This window comes from Zosterops lateralis (assembly GCF_965231275.1).
Source record: "Zosterops lateralis genome assembly, chromosome: 7".
Lineage (NCBI taxonomy): Eukaryota > Metazoa > Chordata > Aves > Passeriformes > Zosteropidae > Zosterops > Zosterops lateralis.
Genome location: NC_139767.1, coordinates 4,561,037 through 4,580,331, shown reverse-complemented (window position 1 = coordinate 4,580,331; position 19,295 = coordinate 4,561,037). Strand labels below are relative to the sequence as shown.

Sequence of the window (19,295 nt, the reverse complement as noted above, 5' to 3'; positions counted from 1 at the left end):
ACAGGCACAAAAGTAAAGAATTGGCATTAGCTCAGCCTTCAGACCAGAAGTATCTTATAGGAGAGACTTCTTATATTTTTTAAATTCTGCTGTTGGCAAACTGCTTAATGAACCCCATCTCTTCTTGCTGGTGCTGCTGCTGTTGTTACCTTTTTCCCTACGTGTGCCTATTTTTTAAGACAGATTTTAATTTTTCAGGAAGAAAATGTGAAAATTGTCCTCATGAATCCCAATATTGCTTCAGTGCAGACCAATGAGACTGGCTTAAAGCAGGCTGATGCTGTCTACTTCCTCCCCATCACCCCAGAGTTTGTCACGGAGGTCATCAAGGCAGAGCGCCCCGATGGAATAATTCTGGGCATGGGTGGCCAGACTGCTCTCAACTGTGGTGAGTGTGATACAGGGGCCTTGGCACTCCATGCAGGCACAGATGTGTTTTTTACCAGATAACAAATAAAGTGATAAAGGACAGGACCAGAGGAAATGACCTCCAGTTGCACCAGGGGAAGTTTTGATCAGATATTAGGAAAAATTTCTGCACTGAAAGGAAGGTCAGGCATTGAAACAGTCTGGAGGTGCTCAAAAGGTGTGTGGTTGTGGCACTTGGGGACATGATTTAATGGTAACATTGGACTGGTTGATCTTAGAGGTCTTTTCCAACCTGGATGATTCTATGATTCTACCACATGTTCTGCAGATTTTATTTGTGCAGGCATCCAAGTCCCACATGCCTCACACATTGGCCAGGTTACTGAGGGATAGAGGCAGAGATAACAACCATGGGGGGGTTAATCATTCCTAAGCTGTGAACTTAACACCTCATTGCTGGGTTTGGTACTTTAAAGTAATTAATATGTCCTGCTTTTCATCTTAAATCTTAGTTACCATAGTTGGATGTGGGATATTTTGACTATCTTGAGGCAGAGATCAAAAGGAAAAGTTACCTTCATATAACTTCTTGCACCAACATTCATCTGTGCCGCATTGCTCTGTGGTGCAGATGATGGCCAAGCAGTAACTGTAGTATTATCCCAGATTTCATAGGTTTGAGGATGGAAAATTTCATGGTATGGTTATGAGTTCTGACAAAAAAAAACCCCAACAAAAACAAACAAACAAACAAACAAACCTGTGGACGAGGCCAGACAAGTTGCCAGCTAATCAGATATATATTGAATACTTTCTTTGTTCTAAATTTTCTAAATTCTTTCCTGTGAGGGTGGTGAGGCCCTGGCACAGGATACCCAGAGAAGCTGTGGCTATCGTTGGATCCCTGGAAGTGTCCAAGGCCAGGTTGGATGGGGCTTGAAGCAGCCTGGTCTAGTGGAAGGTGTCCCTGCCCATGGGGAATGAGATGAGCTTTATGGTTTCTTCCAGCCCAAACCATCCTGTCCTTCTCTAATTCTATGATTCTTCATCTACTGTCAATCCTCAGAACTGTGTCTTTGTTCACTCTGCAGGAGTGGAACTCTTCAAGCAAGGAGTGCTGCAGCAGTATGGTGTGAAGGTCCTTGGTACCTCAGTTGAATCCATCATGGCTACAGAGGACAGAAAGCTTTTTTCTGAGAAACTAACTGAGCTAAATGAAAAGATTGCTCCCAGCCTTGCAGTGGAATCGGTAAATCAGATAAATTTGAAGATATGATTGCTATTACTGTTGCCCATTTGACTTAATAAAAATATTTCTCATTTTGTAGAGAGAAAAGGGAATGCAACTGTGGATGCTGCAGTGTGTGCAGCACCCTTGGTGATTAATGCTGGGTCACCATGATTTAAAATGAGTGAAAATGCAATTAAGCACTGCAAAAGCCTAACCTAATTTACCAATTGACAAGAAAAGTAAATTATATTGGGGTGACTCCTGTGCTGCAGCACAAAAGTATGTGACATGTCAGGGGTACATTTCTTAAATCATATACAAGGCATTTAGAGGTAGGATTTGAGGTCCACAAAATCAGCAGTATTGAAATCTTTCTTGAGGATGGGAGTATGAAAACATAAAATTTGGTTTGGTGGAAAGATCTGTTCAAGTCTTAAACTGGGATGTCTTTAGGAGGGGTTATTTCATACTGAAATTTCATACTTTCTGCCCTCCTTGTAGACAGATCAGGTATGGACATTGTTCATGGCATGACAGCAAGGATGTTCACATAGAGCTAAGGACAGAAATGACCTCCTTAAGTGCGTGTTTCAGTTTTCTGCTGTTTGGCAGAAAAAGGGAATATTATTAAGTGAACTTCTGTTATTTTCATTTTATCTTCAGACAGTTTAGTGCCTTACTGATGGGATTTCCAGTTAACCTTGTAACCAGAGTTGAAGGCTTTATTAATCTGAATTGCTATCTATTTCTGCAATGTATTCCCCTCTCCTTTAAGGTTGAAGATGCTCTGGAGGCAGCTGAAAAGATCTGCTACCCTGTCATGATACGTTCTGCCTATGCCCTGGGTGGCCTGGGCTCTGGCATTTGTCCTGATAAGGAGACTTTGCTGGACCTTGGGACAAAGGTATGCCTGGAACTGCAACCTCAGGGAACAGACCTGGACATCAGATTTTCTTAAATGCTATTTTAATGTCATAGACACTGGAATTGTACATATCTTACATTCCATCCTATCTGTAAAATTTTGCCCTGGTTAGGAACTGCCCTCTTTTCATGATTCCTGCTGACAGATAATGAAAATGGCTCAGTGGCAGATCTTTTAAATTCATGACAAACAAGTCATAGTTTGAGCAAGTTTTTCAGCAATTTTTGTCTGAAAAAAAACATCTTGGCCTATATTCACTTAGTTTCAAGAATAAATGATTATGAACAATGTCAAGGAAGTTGAAACATTTGAAATGCTGAGTAATAATGTGGTCTTAGGGACAGGAGGGCTGGGAGGCTTGGGCCTCTTCTGTGTTGTTGTCTAAAGATGGTCATTTTCCTAGGTCAAAAGCTCATTTAGCAGGATTACACTTCATAATTTGACAACTATCAGCTGTCTCTGGCTATGAAGACAGCTCTTTTTCTATAGAAAATCCAGGATTGTTTAAACATTTGCTGTGAAAAGTAAACAGGTAATTGGAGAAAACAAATCAAAAGCTTTTTTCCTTGTCAAAAATGCAGAATTTCAGGAAACAAAACTTTATCCCTATGGGTCTCTAGAATTCTTGGGTTTGTCTTACCCTGGTTTGCTGAGCCTCTAAATCTTCCACTTATGTCTAGAAAGAAACACTGCAGATGCCACTAAAGAGCTATATGTGCAGATGACTTCCTTGTGTTCCCCACCTCTGCTGCCATGCAGACAGACTTTGGGTCTGCTGAACAAACACTGCTTGGGCAGTGTCAGCTGTGGGAGGCTCAGGGGACAGGGCTGCAGCATGTGGGGGAGGCAGGGGGGCAGGAACTCCATCTTACAGATCCATGGAGAGGTTGGAAACGTGTCACTTGCTCAGGCTCACTCATGGGCTGTGTTTGGAGGAAGCAGAAATTCACCCATAAACCCTGGGAGTGCAGCTGTCTGACAGGTTTAGATCAAAGCATTTTTCAGTAGGAAAACCCTGTTTTTTCAGCAGGAGAACCTGATTTGGATCAGCACATTGTGGTTTTTTTTTTAAAAATAAGCCTGCTCCCTACCAGCACCCTCGGATTCCTGTCTGCAGGGCTATTCCCAGTCACTACTTCTGCCAGGTGTTACTTCATCCTGAGTTTGAAGTCTGGCATTTCTACTTGTTAAATGTCATCCCATTAATCATGGCTTAATGCTAAAATTGATCTGGATCTCTCTGCAAGGCCTCCTGTCCCTCAGAGAGCCTACATCACCTCCCAGTTCAGTATTGCTATTTCAAAATTTACAGTGAAAACCAATTTGGGCCTTGTTGAATTAACTCAAATTTGGATGCTCATTTCCACAGCCCAGCCATTATGAAGATGATGTGTAGTAATTCAGTGAACTGGCTTTTCAGGCAGTGGACTGAGCTGTTTATAATTCAGAGAGCTGGGTGTTTGATAGCACAGCTAGTTCAGCTAACCTGGCCTTGAGGTTGTGTCTCCTGAGCTGCTCATTGTCAGAGAGAAGGCACCACGTACAGGAGCATCCAGGGCTGGTTTGCAGGAGTGGTTGGATGTTCCTGCTACATCCCCACCAAGTCAGTGCCTCCTTAGGCCAGGTGTGAAAGTGCCATTTCTCAAACCCTTTTTTTCTTTTTTATGTGTGATTTTGGCAACGGAGCTAAGGGCAACGTTTAAGTAGCAGCTTGAGTTAATGACAGATGGGACCAGACTGAAGAGCCAATTCATGGGCAGCATTATAACAAGAAGCTTTGCTAAAGGATGGATTGATAATGTGCCCATCACTTTCTAGGGTTTTAAGAGAGTATTGATCAATGTTTTCTATCCGGTAATATTAAGGCCATGTATTTGCTTAGATTATGCTCATTTACCAGCAAACTGTATTTTTCATTTTTGCCTCATGTGCTGAGGAATACTTTTAGGATTCGTTTAAGAATAAATCATGCCAATGACAAGCAGCATTATTAATGCTATTAATTACGTAGTGTTTGCTTGGCACCTACATTCCCATCACTCAGTCATTTTGCTTTTTGCAGCATTCTCCTATTGAAGTCCTTGGGGCTGCCCACATAAAAGCATGTCTGTTGCATGATTGAAGCCTTAGATGTTTTATATTCCTATTTGTTATTTATATACTGTTCCCCCATCATATCACATAAATATTTTCAAACATGCCTTTCAAATCACAGTAAAGCAATTTTTAAGAAAGGAAGAAAGAAGGAAAGAAACAGGAAGTACTTGTTATCAATGTTATGAACTTTACTTATTTTCATCTTTCATTTGGTCTGGGGTGTCTGAAGATAAGTCACAGAAGTCTTAAATGTGCAATAAGGGGTTTGGTGAGTGTTTTTGTGGGGTTGTTGTGGGGGTTTTTGGTGTTTATTTTCCCTAACCTATTCCCAGGCATTTGCAATGACTAACCAAATTCTGGTGGAAAAGTCAGTTGTTGGCTGGAAGGAGATAGAGTATGAAGTGGTGAGAGATGCTGCTGATAACTGTATTGCTGTCTGCAACATGGAAAACATTGATGCCATGGGAGTCCACACAGGTAGGCTGGGGCACAGGGTGGTTCAGTGACTTTTTTTGTGCAGTGCCCTTCTGCCTGATGTTATTGACATAGCTTTGTGATGGATGAAGTGGGCTAGAAAAATACAGTCCAGGTCCTGAATACAGCCAGATAGGGCATGAAACAGACTAGACCTACACCTGTGGTTGTGTTTTCCATAAGATTCCTTAGCCTGTCTCCAGCTTTGGGCTTCTGACTATCTGTGACTATCTGTGCTTTTCATCAGCTGTGCACGCACAAGTTGTAATCTCTGCTAATATCACTAGTAGTGGGTTAGCACAGTGACTTGTGTGGCCACAATTTACTGCTGCTGAGCTGCTTCTCATTTCCCTTCTCTGCTACCTCTTGACAAACAGGAGATTCTGTTGTAGTGGCTCCAAGCCAGACACTCAGTAATGAGGAGTTTCAGATGCTGAGGGATCGTGCCATCAAAGTTGTCCGACATTTGGGCATTGTGGGAGAATGTAATATCCAGTTTGCTCTGCATCCAACCTCCCTGGAGTACTACATCATTGAAGTTAATGCCAGACTCTCCAGGAGTTCAGCTTTGGCCTCCAAGGCCACAGGGTAAGATTATTTAAAAAAAATTAAAGTGTTACAGGACAAACAAATGAATAAACAAAAAATTGAGGAGAAGGAATTTGAATCAGTGCATTATTTAAATAAGTAGGTGACAGCTATAAGGAAAAAGAGTTCTAGCATCTGCCTTCCATGTAGTAAAACATGGAGTTGTAGCCCACATTTTCATGAAGGAAGATTGAAGTTGGCTGTAAGAGAGATTTCTGGAGCAGTCAGGTCAGTAAGGTACAGATTTCTGCATGGGAAGCTTCTAAGAACAGCTCTTGTCAGCATCTGTTAGGTTTGACCCTTGGAGAGTTGGTCCTGCTGGGAGATGGAGGCTGGGGTTAGTGAGCCCTCCAGGTCATTCCAGCCTGCTGATGCTGTTATTACAAATGGAAAAGCTCCCAGGAGGCACGTGGGTGGGAGCCTAATCCTCACAAAGCACATCCACTGTATCCATATGTTGGCTGCAAATCATCTCTGGGACCCAGAGGGCACAGTTATTAATGAGCTGTCTGTCAGATTGATGCAAATGGCATTGCTAGCTGCCTTTGTTTTGTTGGCTAATCATAAACTAATCAAGATAAGGATGGTCAAAGCAGGCTGTTTAAAAATTGGCTTCTTAATTGCACTTTGCAGATGCTGTTGAGAGGCACAAATTAATCTCTAATTTGCAGTTCTCAACAACTCTTATAGTTATTTAAGAGCCATAGCAGGCTGGAGATAAGCCATGTTGTTGGACAGTGTGTGTTTGATTGTTTTCTTTATGGATGACAGACTTGCAGCTAAACATATCCGTTATAGTGGGCTCACTGTGGATGTGACAGCTACTGAAAGGGGTGGTATGGTGGATGAAAAAGCGAGTCCAGATCTAGGGAGGTAGCTCTGCAATGTGTTGAGGTAGGAGGCTGCTGTGCTTGAGCACAGGAGCCTTCCATTGTGTTGAGGAGGGAGGATCACCTCACTTCTGTTTCATTGGATCCACTCCTGGGATTTGCAAACGCAAAGTTCTTTCCACTCTACTCTTCTCTACTTCTCTTCTATGACAGGTATCCACTAGCATTCATTGCTGCCAAAATTGCCCTGGGGATTCCCTTGCCAGAAATCAAGAATGTGGTGACAGGGAAAACCTCTGCTTGCTTTGAGCCCAGCCTGGATTACGTTGTGACCAAGATCCCCCGCTGGGACCTGGACCGTTTCCAGCACACCTCCAACTGCATTGGGAGCTCCATGAAGAGTGTGGGAGAGGTGGGTGCAAGACTCTCACCTTCCATGCCACCTTCTCTCTTACTTGGAAACCCTCAGAATGTCTATCTTCAAGGACCTAATGAATTTTAGGATATATATTAAGCTCAAATGACTTTTACCTAGTACTATAATTAGTGGAAATGAATTAGGACTGTGTGATGTTGGATATCATCACAGTGTGGATTCATAAATGGTTTGGCTCCTAAAGGGAGAGATCACTGTAGACCTGGGATTGACTTCATTCTCAATACTCACTCCAGGGCTCTCAGAGCTATTTTTTAGTTTGAGATTCTGCAGTGGTGGTTAATTACAGTATAATTTCACCACTAGTAGTGTGTTAAGATTTTCAGTGGTGCCCATGAGCCACAGCTTTCAGTTTTCCCAAGTTATTTGTCCTCTGTGTTAAAACCATATGAGAGATTTCAGCCTATTTCTTCTCTTGAAATCCAAACACAAATTTTCATCTTGCTCTGAATTTTTGACTTCTTTTAATGATTAAGTCTCTTACATCAGATTTTAAGACATCTGGACAATAACAGTATTTTCAGACAATGTTTTAAGAAGGGGGAAATGAAGCAAAATTGGTAAATTACCCAATTAATTAGTTAATTACATATCAGCTACCAAAGCAAAATAATTATTTGTGCATTTTTTCAGTTGCCTTTTCAAATAGCAATTTTATTAAATTATTTTGATATGCAAGACGTTCCTAATATAATTGTTGTCATTGAACAAGAAGCCTTCATCAGAACTGGAAAGATTAATTAGAATTTGATCTTCCATTGGCAGCTTTGGCTTTTAATGGTAGTGTTTTTTTTGTTTTCAGTGAGATGCTGCTTCCTGATATTAACCCTCTCTTAGGGGTTTTGGGAGTGTTCTGTAGAACTGGAGTTCCTAAATACAGTTGCACCATCAGCTGTGGAACTTCCTGGCCATCCACATTTGCAGAAGGAGACGTTGAGTCCTTCCAGTGTTCACAGAAGTGCCTGAAGCTGTGTCCTTCTCCAGGCAGGGTGCTGGGTAAAGGCAGGACAGAGATACAGGGAGAGTCAGTGCTCTAACAGTGCAGGTGAGCTGAAGCAGGGATGGAGAAGCCCAAGGGATGAGTGAGCTGAAGCAGGGATGGAGAAGCCCAAGGGATGAGTGAGCTGAAGCAGGGATGGAGAAGCCCAAGGGATGAGTGAGCTGAAGCAGGGATGGAGAAGCCCAAGGGATGAGTGAGCTGAAGCAGGGATGGAGAAGCCCAGGGGATGCAGTTTGCAGCTGGTGGGGGTACTGAGGAAGAAGGTTAATCTGCAGGACTTGTGGGTAGGAGGCAGAGTCTTTGAAGCAAAGAGTTTCTTGCCACTGTGTCTCTATTAGTATGGCACAGTCATCTCCCCAGGCCTGAACGCGAAGCCAGATCGCAGCACCTACTGCATTTTTATTAATTGAACAGTCTGGCCTGGCCTGCCTTTTTCTGAGCTCTGTTGTGCTGGGCAGTGGGCCTGGAGCTGTGAGAAAAAAGAAAGCAATGTTATTTTTTCTTTTGACATTTTTCAGCATTGTGTTTGAGAAGATTTTTATGCTGTTAAGGTCTCACTGCTCTGGAAAATAAAAATGTAAAAGTTTGAGAAAGGGCTCTGTTACCTCACAGGTTTCTAGACAGAAAGGCTTGTTTTCTTATTAGATATGGTGTCAAGACTGAAGGAGGGAAACCCCAGTGCTGCTACACCAAGGAGGAGTAATAATTTGAGAGAACCCTCACAGGGGAGAGTTACTGTTAACTGTAATTTAAAGGAAGAGAAGCAGATTTCTCCTGAACCTTAAAATTCACACTGTGAGTTTCTATCTCTAACAGGCTGTTAAACAGAAATATTCTTTTTTATTACTATACCCATGCTGCTGCATAATGTTTCCCTCCACCAGAGCACTTCCCTTAAAATAGTTTACAGAGGAGAGCAGCATCCCCCTGTGTGCTACAGACAGGGAGATGGAAACCAAAAGCAGTCACTCGTCCAGAACTCCCCACTGATACCATGAGCAGAGTCAGATCTAGGAGTGGGGCTCCCAAGGCTCAGTCAGCTCCACCTTACAGCCAGCAGGACTGTCTTAGAGAGGAGTGCAAAGGCTCCATGTCTCTGAGTGCTTGTGTTTGTGGCTGTACCTCTCCCCTCTCTGTTGCCAGGGCTCAGTGTGGCTCACATGGGTGTGCTCTCCCTTACAGGTCATGGCCATCGGCCGCACGTTTGAAGAAAGCTTCCAGAAGGCCCTGAGGATGTGCCACCCCTCTGTAGATGGCTTTGTTTCACACCTGCCTATGAATAAAGCCTGGCCAGCCACTGTAGATCTGCAGAAGGAGCTCTCTGAGCCATCCAGCACTCGGATATATGCAATAGCCAAGGTAACAAAAGATAGAAAGACCTTGAACTACGTCCCTTGAATTTGAGCTGCTGGGTTGCGGCAGCTGAGGTGACAAAGGCTGAGTATTCTTCATTCCCTTGCTTTCCTCTGTCAAGCTCACTGGGAGTGCTTTGAGTAGGATTCTTGCTTATGCTTTCTGCAGCTTCCACTCAGGTGAACTGGCCTTTTGGTGGTACAATCTCAGCCTGTGCTCATTGCATTCAGCATCAGGTGCATTCTGGTGTCCTGTTACTTGAGTTTGTAGCTGAGTGTTGGTGGACACTCGATTACTTTCCTCTCCTATGAGATTATATTTGCCTGCTAAACATTGGCTAGTGTTTAGCCCTGATTTACACTAGTGTAAGTGCCAGTCAAAACTGGTCAGTTTTACAGACTACAAAGGAATAAATGAAGATCCTTTTGAGAACTGAAACAAAGGATGATAAAGAATGGCAAGCTGCAGTGTGTGAGAGCACTGTCTATTTTGCAATGGTTGCATTACTATGGGCTTGAAACTAAAAGAACTACCTAAGTCTATGTTAAATTTCACAGGCAAGAAATCCCCTGTTCCTCAAAACCAGCTTAGCTTCCTGTAGCATTCTTTGACCCCTCTCCAGTCACACTGGTCAAATCACTTCAGCCTTGAAGGCATCTGTGTAACAGGGAGTGTTATTGTAAGGGGACTAGGGTGTGAATTTATTTCTTCCTTCCTCTTCTCAGTGTTTGCCTGTGTATACCATGTGGTAAATGTGAGGTTAGTTACTTTAGAAGGCAGGTGCAATTCCACACTTTGGTTTTGCTGCAGGTAATGTCCATCTGTCCATACCCTCTATGAGCAGGGGGCACAGCTGTCTTTTACAGCTCCTGCTTAGCTGTTGACTTGATTGTTTTAAGATTGCAAACCTTCCTGGCAGGGAATGCCCAATTACTCTTTTTTGTGCCCCCGACTTTGTGTGGTGGAGTATTGAAGCTCTTTGTGCTCGCGTGTAGGTACATCTCATTACACCTCCACATGAGTGAGGAGCTGAGCCTGTGCTGTGTTAGTTAAAAGGTTTTCACATAGCTGTTCCTCTTATAAATGGCCTGAAGAAAAATCACAAAGTGTTTTATAAATGTGTGGCTTGTCCAGCTGTTCTCTCTTGCTTTTCAAGCTGGGGAAGTGCATGTCTTCATCCTTCGGCAGCTGTGTTTGGTTTTCATTAAAGCCTTTTTCTTGTGATTGTGAGAAAAACCTTACTTCTTGAGTCTCTGAGTGGTTCAGAGAGATTTTATGAAAGATTAAAATTAGACCCATGTTAACACAGGGCATCTGGGGAGATGAAGGTGAGTTTGGGTCCCACTGAGCACTGGGTGCTCCCAGCTGCTGGTATTTTCACTGGGATCTGTTGGAAAAAGCAAGAACAAATTCCTAGTCCCTCCCTATAAGGAGTTGCCTCTGCCCAACACAGTACACTAATTCATCCCCATTAATAATTGAAGCAAACAGGATAGGTTAGAGATGCTTCTGGCAGCTGGGGCTGTCTGCATGGAAATCCCTTCCCAGCTTGTTGACATGCAAAAGCCAACAGTAAGTCCCCATTAGCCATCAGCTCAGTCTGAAACAGGATGGACCTTTGCTATATGTTATATGACTTCTCCCCCGTCCAATGCCACCAGTCAGCCCTCCAAAGCTTTTTACTTTTTCTCTCTCCTTTGCCTGTTGGATGGTGACAACAGCAACTGTTCAGGTGCAAGGAAAGGGAGTTCAGCTGCCATTCAGAGCTGTTGTTGTTGTAACGGGGCTCCCTGTTGTCATGTAAAAGAGGGCACAGGAGAGAGGCTGACATAGATGAGACTTGTTCCTTGGCTAGAGTGGGAGTGCTGCAAGGATGGAACAGCCTGATGAGCAGGGATGCTCAGGTTGTGTCAGGTGTTTTCTGCTCCTCTTAACTTGTGTACAAGTGGCCTCAGAAGGCTTAGGCTGTGGAGTCAATGCACGCTCTGTTTCACAGCAGGGCCCTGGCCTCCTTGCTGTCCACACTGCACATGTGTAGTTTGCACTTCTGCTGCTGTCCAGAGGCAGCTAAATACTTTCTTTGGTGAGGAGCCAGGTTGGAACTGAAGGAACAAGGGTGCTGGCTCTAGAGAAAACAAGGCAGCTGAGCTGTCCTCCATTGCTTGGCTTGGAGGCCAGGCTTGCTCCGTGGCTCTTGGTGTGAAGGCAGTCCTGTAAACCCCTTGGCTGCCCAGTATGGACCAGTCCTTAATGGATGGGATGCTCTTGAAATTGAGCAGGGCTCTAAAGTCACCCTGTCCTGCTGTGTCTGTCTCCTCCTGCTTCCATGGTGTGTTTTGGCTGTATTCCTTCATGTAGGTTTAAAGAGAGGAAAGCCATCGGAATTCAGGGCCTCCCTGAACAAATTCTACACGATTGCCTGGAAGCCTGATGTGCCCCTGGAGTGTGGTGATAGGGAGCAAGAAGTGTCTGCAAACTCATTCTTTTCTGTCCCACTCTCCAAATTTATGCATCAGGGATGAAGATGATTGATTTTCTCTGCCCCTCCTCTGATGACTGAGTGGAAGGGATAAATTTTTTTCAGTTTCCTTTGAAGATCCCTAGAATTTTGAAATAAAATGTCCTAACCAGCTTAAGAGTATGTGGTCGTGCTACCTGTGTGTGTGTATGTGTGGCTCAGGGACCATTGACTGAGAACTGGAGATCCTGAAGATGTGAAAGCCTGCATATGTTTGGTGAAAATAGATGGACAGAAAAAATGACCTGCTCACATCCCACTAATGTGGGATTTTCGCCACTGCTTATGAGCACACTGGATATTCCAGTGAGCAGTTGTGACCTCTCAGAACAAGAGGATAATTGCAAGAGGGAGATACAGGCAAGCTGCCTGGGGATCCTTTAGAAAAGGCAGAAGGTGGTGTCAGTATTTTGCTGAGAGCTGCTGGCCATCCCTTGTCCATGTGAGTGATGCCTCCCTGAAGTGACTCATTTCTTTGAGCTGGCAGATCTCCCCATTGCTGAAGCCCATGGTGATGATACCAACATTGTGCAAAAGTTTCATTATTACCCTGAAAACTCGGGGTAATAATGCTGGGGTGCAGTGGACTAAACTCATTCCTGGATTAATTCTGGAATTTTCTTCAATGGCATTGCTCTGGCTTTGCTCCAAGGATGCTGCCCTGCATGAAAACAATTAAGCATGGTAAGAAATTAATGAGCCTGATTACTTTAGCTCAGCAAAGATACCGTGCTGGCATTATCATTATGGTTGATTAGAGTTGCTTTGTCAGGAGAGTTGTAACTGTATACCACTGATGAGACCCAAGAAATTGCATTGATAGAAAATACATCATATTGAGGGCTCTCTGAGGTGCTGGGGTTTTTTAAGTATTATGATGTTTTGTAACCCATTGTCTTATGAATAATACCTCTGTGGGGTTTCTTTTTATCCCATGGCTATAAAGAATTGATTTTAAAAAACCCCATCAATAACCTCAGCAAGAAAGAAGGGAAATTTGAATGGTCTTGACATTATCTTGAGGTAGAATGAGAGAAGCTAGAGGTAATGCAAGGCCACATGCTTTCATTCAGCCCTGTATTTCAAGGGTATATCAAGATTTATGCTCCAAAGGAAAACATTCCTTCACAGCTGAGAATCCATTTTTACATTTACAGCTCAGAGATTGGCAGTGGGCCTGAGATTTAGGCAACTTGAGTGGTAAGAGGTGCAGATGGAGGACTGGTCACTGCAGCCTGAATGTGGTTCCCATCAGCTTGTCTGGCTGCTGGTCTGAGGAAAGCAAATTACTTCTCTCACTGAAACAGAAGCCAGCTTTTGGAGCCAGAGCACAGAGAGAAGTGGCTGGTGCCTCCCTGCACTCTGGAGCATAGTTTCTGTTGCTACAGGAGACAGGGTCAGGAGGTAGATGAACATTTGATTTGTACAGCTTAATCTACAAAACTTTTTCCTTTATGATAGAATATAGAATAGATATATAGATATATATTATGATATATTCTTGCTGCTACCTGTTTGCAGACTGGATCTGTATTGGTGCAGGTATCTGATAAGATAAGATGTATTTGTGTTAAAGGGGCTGTTTGGTGCTGTCCTGTTTTTGGCAGGCCTTGGACAGTGAAGTCCCTGTGGATGTCATTCACAAACTCACAGCCATTGACAAGTGGTTCCTGTACAAGATGCGCAGCATTGTGGGCATGGAGAAGATCCTAAAGGAAGTGAACAGGTAAAAAAAGCTTGTCCTAGGACACAGCAATCCTTCTGGGAATCCTGCTCAGAAACTTATCATAAGCACAGATGCAGTCAATGCTGAGAAGTTTATCCAAGTGCTTGAAATAAACAGTGTTGTCTTAAAACCCAGTTCATTTTCTCGGTCAGCAGAAATTTTTGAGCACACCCTTTCTGGTAAAATAACTCCTTGGATTGTGGAAATTATGGTTTATTTTGGAAAATCCTTACTATCTCTGAGAGTAAGACTGGGAATGTGGATGGCCTATGATGAGTAACTGGTGTACCTAGGACAGAGTTACCTTTCAAACTCAGCACTGGACTTGTCCTGACTTACTGCACCTGAGGGTCATATACACTACATTTTATTTCCAGCCTGGACTATTGATTTTTAAGCTTTTCTGCTTTGCTGTGATCATGCAGTATGTCTGAGTATTGCTTTTGTACCACACTTTCAAACATCTATGGTTCCAGACATATTTAAATATAAATCTTCTTCCTTCAAGAAAAATGACCATATAAAAGCCAACAGGAAAGATAGCAGTAAATTAAAGGAATGGGCTGTATTTCAGTACAGACTTTTGCTGAGCTGAGCTTTCCCTTCATGTTTTACGAGGCTGGGAGAGCCTCCTTGCTGAGTTATTGGCCGGGTGTTGTTGGCTCCTCTGCCTGTGGTCCCCACAGGTGTCACCACACGGTGGCACTGGGAGCGCAGCGGAGGCAGCGAGCCCCGAGCCCTCCTCGCTTCCCCTGCGTCATCTCTGCCTTTTACCAGCTGCCTGCTCTTCATCGAGCAGCTCTCGCTCCCCCTTGCACCCGGAACAACCAGGGTCTGGAGCCGAACAAAAATAAATGCGGGGAGAGATGTGGTAGAGAAGGAGTAGCTTGATTGTTTGCAGAAAGCTGTTGTTTGGCTGCAGGAGTTTTTGTCCTCTAACATCTGTGTCACGTTGCATTTGTATCTGTCCTCTTAAACATGTATGTGCAGCTCCTGAGGGAAAAAAGCCAACATGTCCAGATTCGTTTGAGCTTGTCACTGTTGGAGTGGCATGCTCTGGAATGAGGCCCCAGAGGCTGGCTGCATTCTCAGCTGGTGTAAATCCAGCATCACTCCACAGAGGCTCATCTTCCTGAACCCTCTATTCCTGAGGTTGCTTTCCCTTTGTCTGCAATGGGGTGTCAAATGATTATACAGCCAGTGATCAGTAGCTGGTGCCACCCTACACAGTTTTTCAACCTTGTGGTGCCCAGGCAGCAGGCTGGACAGGCAGCCTGCCACAGAGAGCCTTCACACAGTATCCAGCCTTGCCTTTTTATCAGACACAAGCAATGCTGGGTCCCTTGGAAGTGGATTCTTGCAATTCAGATCAGATTGTGGGTGGTATCACAGAGAGAATCACAGAATGGTTTGGGTTGGAAGGGACCTTAAAGATTATCTAGTTCTAACCCCCTGCCAAGGGCAGGGACACCTTCCACTATCCCAGGTTGCTCCAAGCCCTGTCCTGGTCTTGGACAATTCCAGGGATCCAGGGGCAGCCACAGCTTCTCTGGGCACCCTATGCCAGGGCCTGCCCATCCTCACAGGGAAGAATTTTTTCTTACCAGCTAATCTAAATCTTCTCTCTATCAGTGTGAACCTGTTCCCCCTCATCCTGTTGATGCCTTTTTGCTGGTCTCAAAATCATGAGCCACACATGGTTAGGGCGATAAAAACAGGATAACTTAATAAGGATCTTTAGGTACACAATTCACCAGGTGGAAAACACCAAAGATGCACACACAGCATACACATATTTATACACAATATAAATGTTGTTATACACAGTGGCATATTGTTGTGTATAAAAATTGGGCATAAACCCACAATTTTTATATATTTAGCAAATTGGCATATCTGGCAAGATCTCCCAATTAGAGACATAAGTAGTGAGATTATTCCCCCCTGCTTCAACCCTCTTTGAATTCCCTCTCTTTTAGATGGGAACTAAACTTTGTTTATGAAGAGGTGTCTCAGAGCTGGTTTCAACTGTGGTTTTGCAGAGAAGCTGACAGTGGATCCACAGCTTGGAGCCCTGGGGAATTTATTTTGTCTTTCTCTCCAATGGGGTAGGTAAAATGGCACCTACAAATACTATGCTAGGCTACAGAGCTACAAATATATGTGTAAAGAATATAGAAAATATATAAAAGAAGAAAAGGCAAAAATCAATTTGGCATCACTGTCACTCCATGCTCTTTAAAACAGTCTCTTTCCATCTTTCTTGTTTTCTCCCTTCAGGTATTGGAAGGCCACAGTTAGATCACCCTAAAGCTGAACATGCAAATTATGTTTCCCTCGTTCACTTACCAGTACAGATTTTCACTCCACTCTCGGTGCAGGTTTTCACTCCACTATAATTGCTCACACTTCTGAAAGAAATCTGTCTTATCTTCCAGCCAGCACTGGAGAGAGGGGATGGACTGTCCAGCTGCATTACATTGAAGGCACAAAGGCAAAGAGCCAGGGAAAAACACTTGGGACTTGAACTAAGAGGTTGGTCCAGTGAGCCACATCAGGAAATGTATCTCTGCCAGAGCCAAGGGAAAGCTAATTGAGTGATGCAGATGAGACTTGGCACACATGTGCTCTTCCTGCAGCCAGCTGTTTCCAGTCCCCAGCATGCCTGGCATGAGTTCTACCTGTGCTACAGGGTAACTTCCAATTGAAAAGAATGAGAGGTGATGCCATCAGTGCTTTAAATCTTTCTTTTGTTAGAGTACAGTTTCCAGAACCAGATTTAGTTGCCCTGTTCCTGGGCATTGTTGCTGTTACAGGCTGTTGGGATGGATCCACCCCTTCCTTTTTGTCTCTGTGTCAGTTTGGGGGTTCTTTGCAATGAGGTTTTGGATGCAGTTGGAGTAACAAAAGTCTTGATTTGGGCCCTGCAGAGCTGTTGTAGAGAGGAAATGAAGAGCTGGAACAAGTGGGTGTGACAGACAGATGGGGAAGGGGGATCAGGGCAGGTGGAGGCTTTTGAGAGCAGTTCAGGAAGCAGCTCTCCCACACCACATACTGCCTTGCATCCTCACAGTGTGTAGCAATTCAGAGGTGAGCACTGATATGTGCAAAGGATCTGTTTACACGTGTGAAAGGCTGTGTGGAATAATGCAGTGCTGGGGAAAAAGCATTCTGACTTATAAACGTTTGTGCATTCTCTGTGGTGTAGAGGCAGGACAGCCATTTACAGACTCAGTAGGGACTGGGAAGAGCACCCTTTGTCCCACTGAACATTTTTCTAAAGATTGGACTTGGTGCTGGGTGGGACTGAATAGCTTTGTCATGCTGCAGTAGTGGCTCCGTTTGACTCTGCCTCTGGGCCCACTAGGATGGAGAAGTTGTTTCAGAGATCTGATGTGGCTGCAGGAAAGCAAATGGCCTGAGTTGAACTGGGAAAAGAAAGCCATTTTGAGTGTACTTGTGAGAATAACAAGTAATATCACAGACATGTCAAACATGTGCCTCTGCTGTTTCTCCTGTGACCTCACATATTTTTTATTTTGGAAACTTACATTTGAGAGGGGTTTGTTGTTGTCTGAACAATTACCTCTATACCTGGAGTGTAATTTTAGTTTCAACCTTCCCCACCACTCACATGCACATAAACAAACAAAACCACTTGTACACACTCAAGTGGGAAGAGCAAGCACCATCCCATGCTGTCAGTCCATGAATAGGTGATGGTGTATGAAGCAGTGGCAGTGCAATAGGATGTGCTATTATCTGGGAATTATTTCCCTAGATTTGGCCTTGCCAGCCCCGTGAATAAAAATGGGAAGAAGGGCCTGGAGAGACTCTGCTGGCTTTTCATCACACAGAGAGCTCATGAAGGAGGTGGAAGTTTGGGCAGAGCGTGTCCAGCTCTCTGAGGCAGCAAGCAGTGAGGTGTCCCTTTTAGCCCAGGGCTATAGACCCAGTCCTGAGCAGGGTCCAGTGATACCAAGCATCCCCAAAGGACAGCTGAAACCCAGGCTTAGAAGTAACATTTAAGGCATACTTGACTAGGCCTAGGTGCAAGGGAATTTTGGAATTTACATCTATTCTTTGACTGTTTGTAGTGAAGATTTGTTTGCATGTAGCCATGATTATTTTAATTTGTTCCTGATTTTTGGGATCCCTGAAAACAGTGGCTGTATGCAAGGAGAATTTACAACACACATGATTACACAGAGGTAAAGAGGTAGACAGCTGTGGTGAAATCATCACTTAAGCCAAAGTGACATGAGGACAAAAGCCTTGTTGAAAATCAATAGCATTTGAGTTCCTAAGTCACTTAGGTATCTCTGTAGCAATGGAACATGCAGCTGATTGTATTTGCCATTACTTGGGAGCTCACAGGGATGGGGGAAAAGTAGAGGTAGTGGGGTCAGGTTCACTGCTGGAGAAAATCTGGGTAAAACCCAGGAAAGCCATCTTGCAGCAGACAGAAGTGTGAGTATATTGCTCAAAGAGGGACATTTCAATATTAATTAAAGGCTGTAAAGTAGAATTCAATTGAGGAAAGAGGAGCATAATAAACCACCATCGTGAAGAGCAAAGCACAGAGATGGTGAGCTTGCCCAAAGTCTCAAAGACAGTCTGGCAGTGCAGTGACTTGAACTCTGTCACCTGAAATCTCAACTCTTCAAATTAACCTTAATGGAAACAGCAGCTCATCTTTTTGGCAGATACTGAACTAGCCAGCCTGCTAACAGTGGGGAATATGGCACCAATCATATTTTGATAATTTTATCCTTTGGAGCTTTGTTTTGAAAGAAAATATGTCCTTGCTCTGTGGGTGTTGGGAGTAAGGGCAGTCCTGACTATCACTCTTGCTGTTCCCAAAGAGACATGGCTTAATAAAGGGGAAAGACAAAGGTGGGAGGGTGCAGACCCACTTTAGCCCAGCATTTATAGCTGGGTGCTCTGCTCAGTTGTCCATGGGAGAAGTTGTTGATCACAAAGGCCTTTTGGGAGCCCATGTCCCTGGGTACCTGACAGTTTGCTTGCAAAAGTGTGAGCAATTATAGTGGGGTGAAAATCTGCACTGGTAAGTGAATGAGAGTGAGATAATTTGTGTGTTCAGCTTTGGGGTGACCTAACTGAAGCCTTCCAATACCTGAAGGGAGAAAACAAGAAAGATGGAGAGAGGCTGTTTTAAAGAGCATGGAGTGACAGTGATGCCAAATTGATTTTTGCCTTTTCTTCTTTTATATATTTTCTATATTCTTTACACATATATTTGTAGCTCTGTAGCCTAGCATAGTATTTGTAGGTGCCATTTTACCTACCCCATTGGAGAGAAAGACAAAATAAATTCCCCAGTGGCTCCAAGCTGTGGATCCACTGTCAGCTTCTCTGCAAAACCACAGTTGAAACCAGCTCTGAGACACCTCTTCATAAACAAAGTTTAGTTCCCATCTAAAAGAGAGGGAATTCAAAGAGGGTTGAAGCAGGGGGGAATAATCTCACTACTTATGTCTCTAACTGGAGATTGTTGTCAGATATGCTGATTTGCTAAACATATAAAAATTGTAAACACATTATGCAACGTGTGCATCTTTGGTGTTTTGTGCTTTGAAGCTATTTGTTGGACTGTGGTGGAATAGGCACAGAAATACAGGTGCTGGAATAAAAACCTGGCAGCAGCAGGTGAGCTGGGAAGCCCTGCAGGGAGGGAAGCTCAGACAGGCCATCAATAACCTGTGCTCTTTGACAGGGCCTGCTGCA

At 43.9% G+C, this 19,295-nt stretch overlaps 1 protein-coding gene across 1 annotated transcript in view; it reads left to right on the top strand.

Moving 5' to 3' along the window:
• The window catches only part of CPS1 (carbamoyl-phosphate synthase 1), a gene marked incomplete at both ends in the record, with an annotated part of 91,654 nt that overhangs the window by 29,021 nt on the left and 43,338 nt on the right, over positions 1–19,295 (top strand). The window contains 8 exons of the mRNA XM_083865821.1: positions 199–388; positions 1,461–1,618; positions 2,376–2,504; positions 4,955–5,099; positions 5,474–5,684; positions 6,728–6,926; positions 9,133–9,309; positions 13,429–13,547. Coding sequence (XP_083721947.1) covers positions 199–388; positions 1,461–1,618; positions 2,376–2,504; positions 4,955–5,099; positions 5,474–5,684; positions 6,728–6,926; positions 9,133–9,309; positions 13,429–13,547 — 1,328 coding nt within the window. The remainder of the gene's footprint in view (positions 1–198; positions 389–1,460; positions 1,619–2,375; positions 2,505–4,954; positions 5,100–5,473; positions 5,685–6,727; positions 6,927–9,132; positions 9,310–13,428; positions 13,548–19,295) is intronic.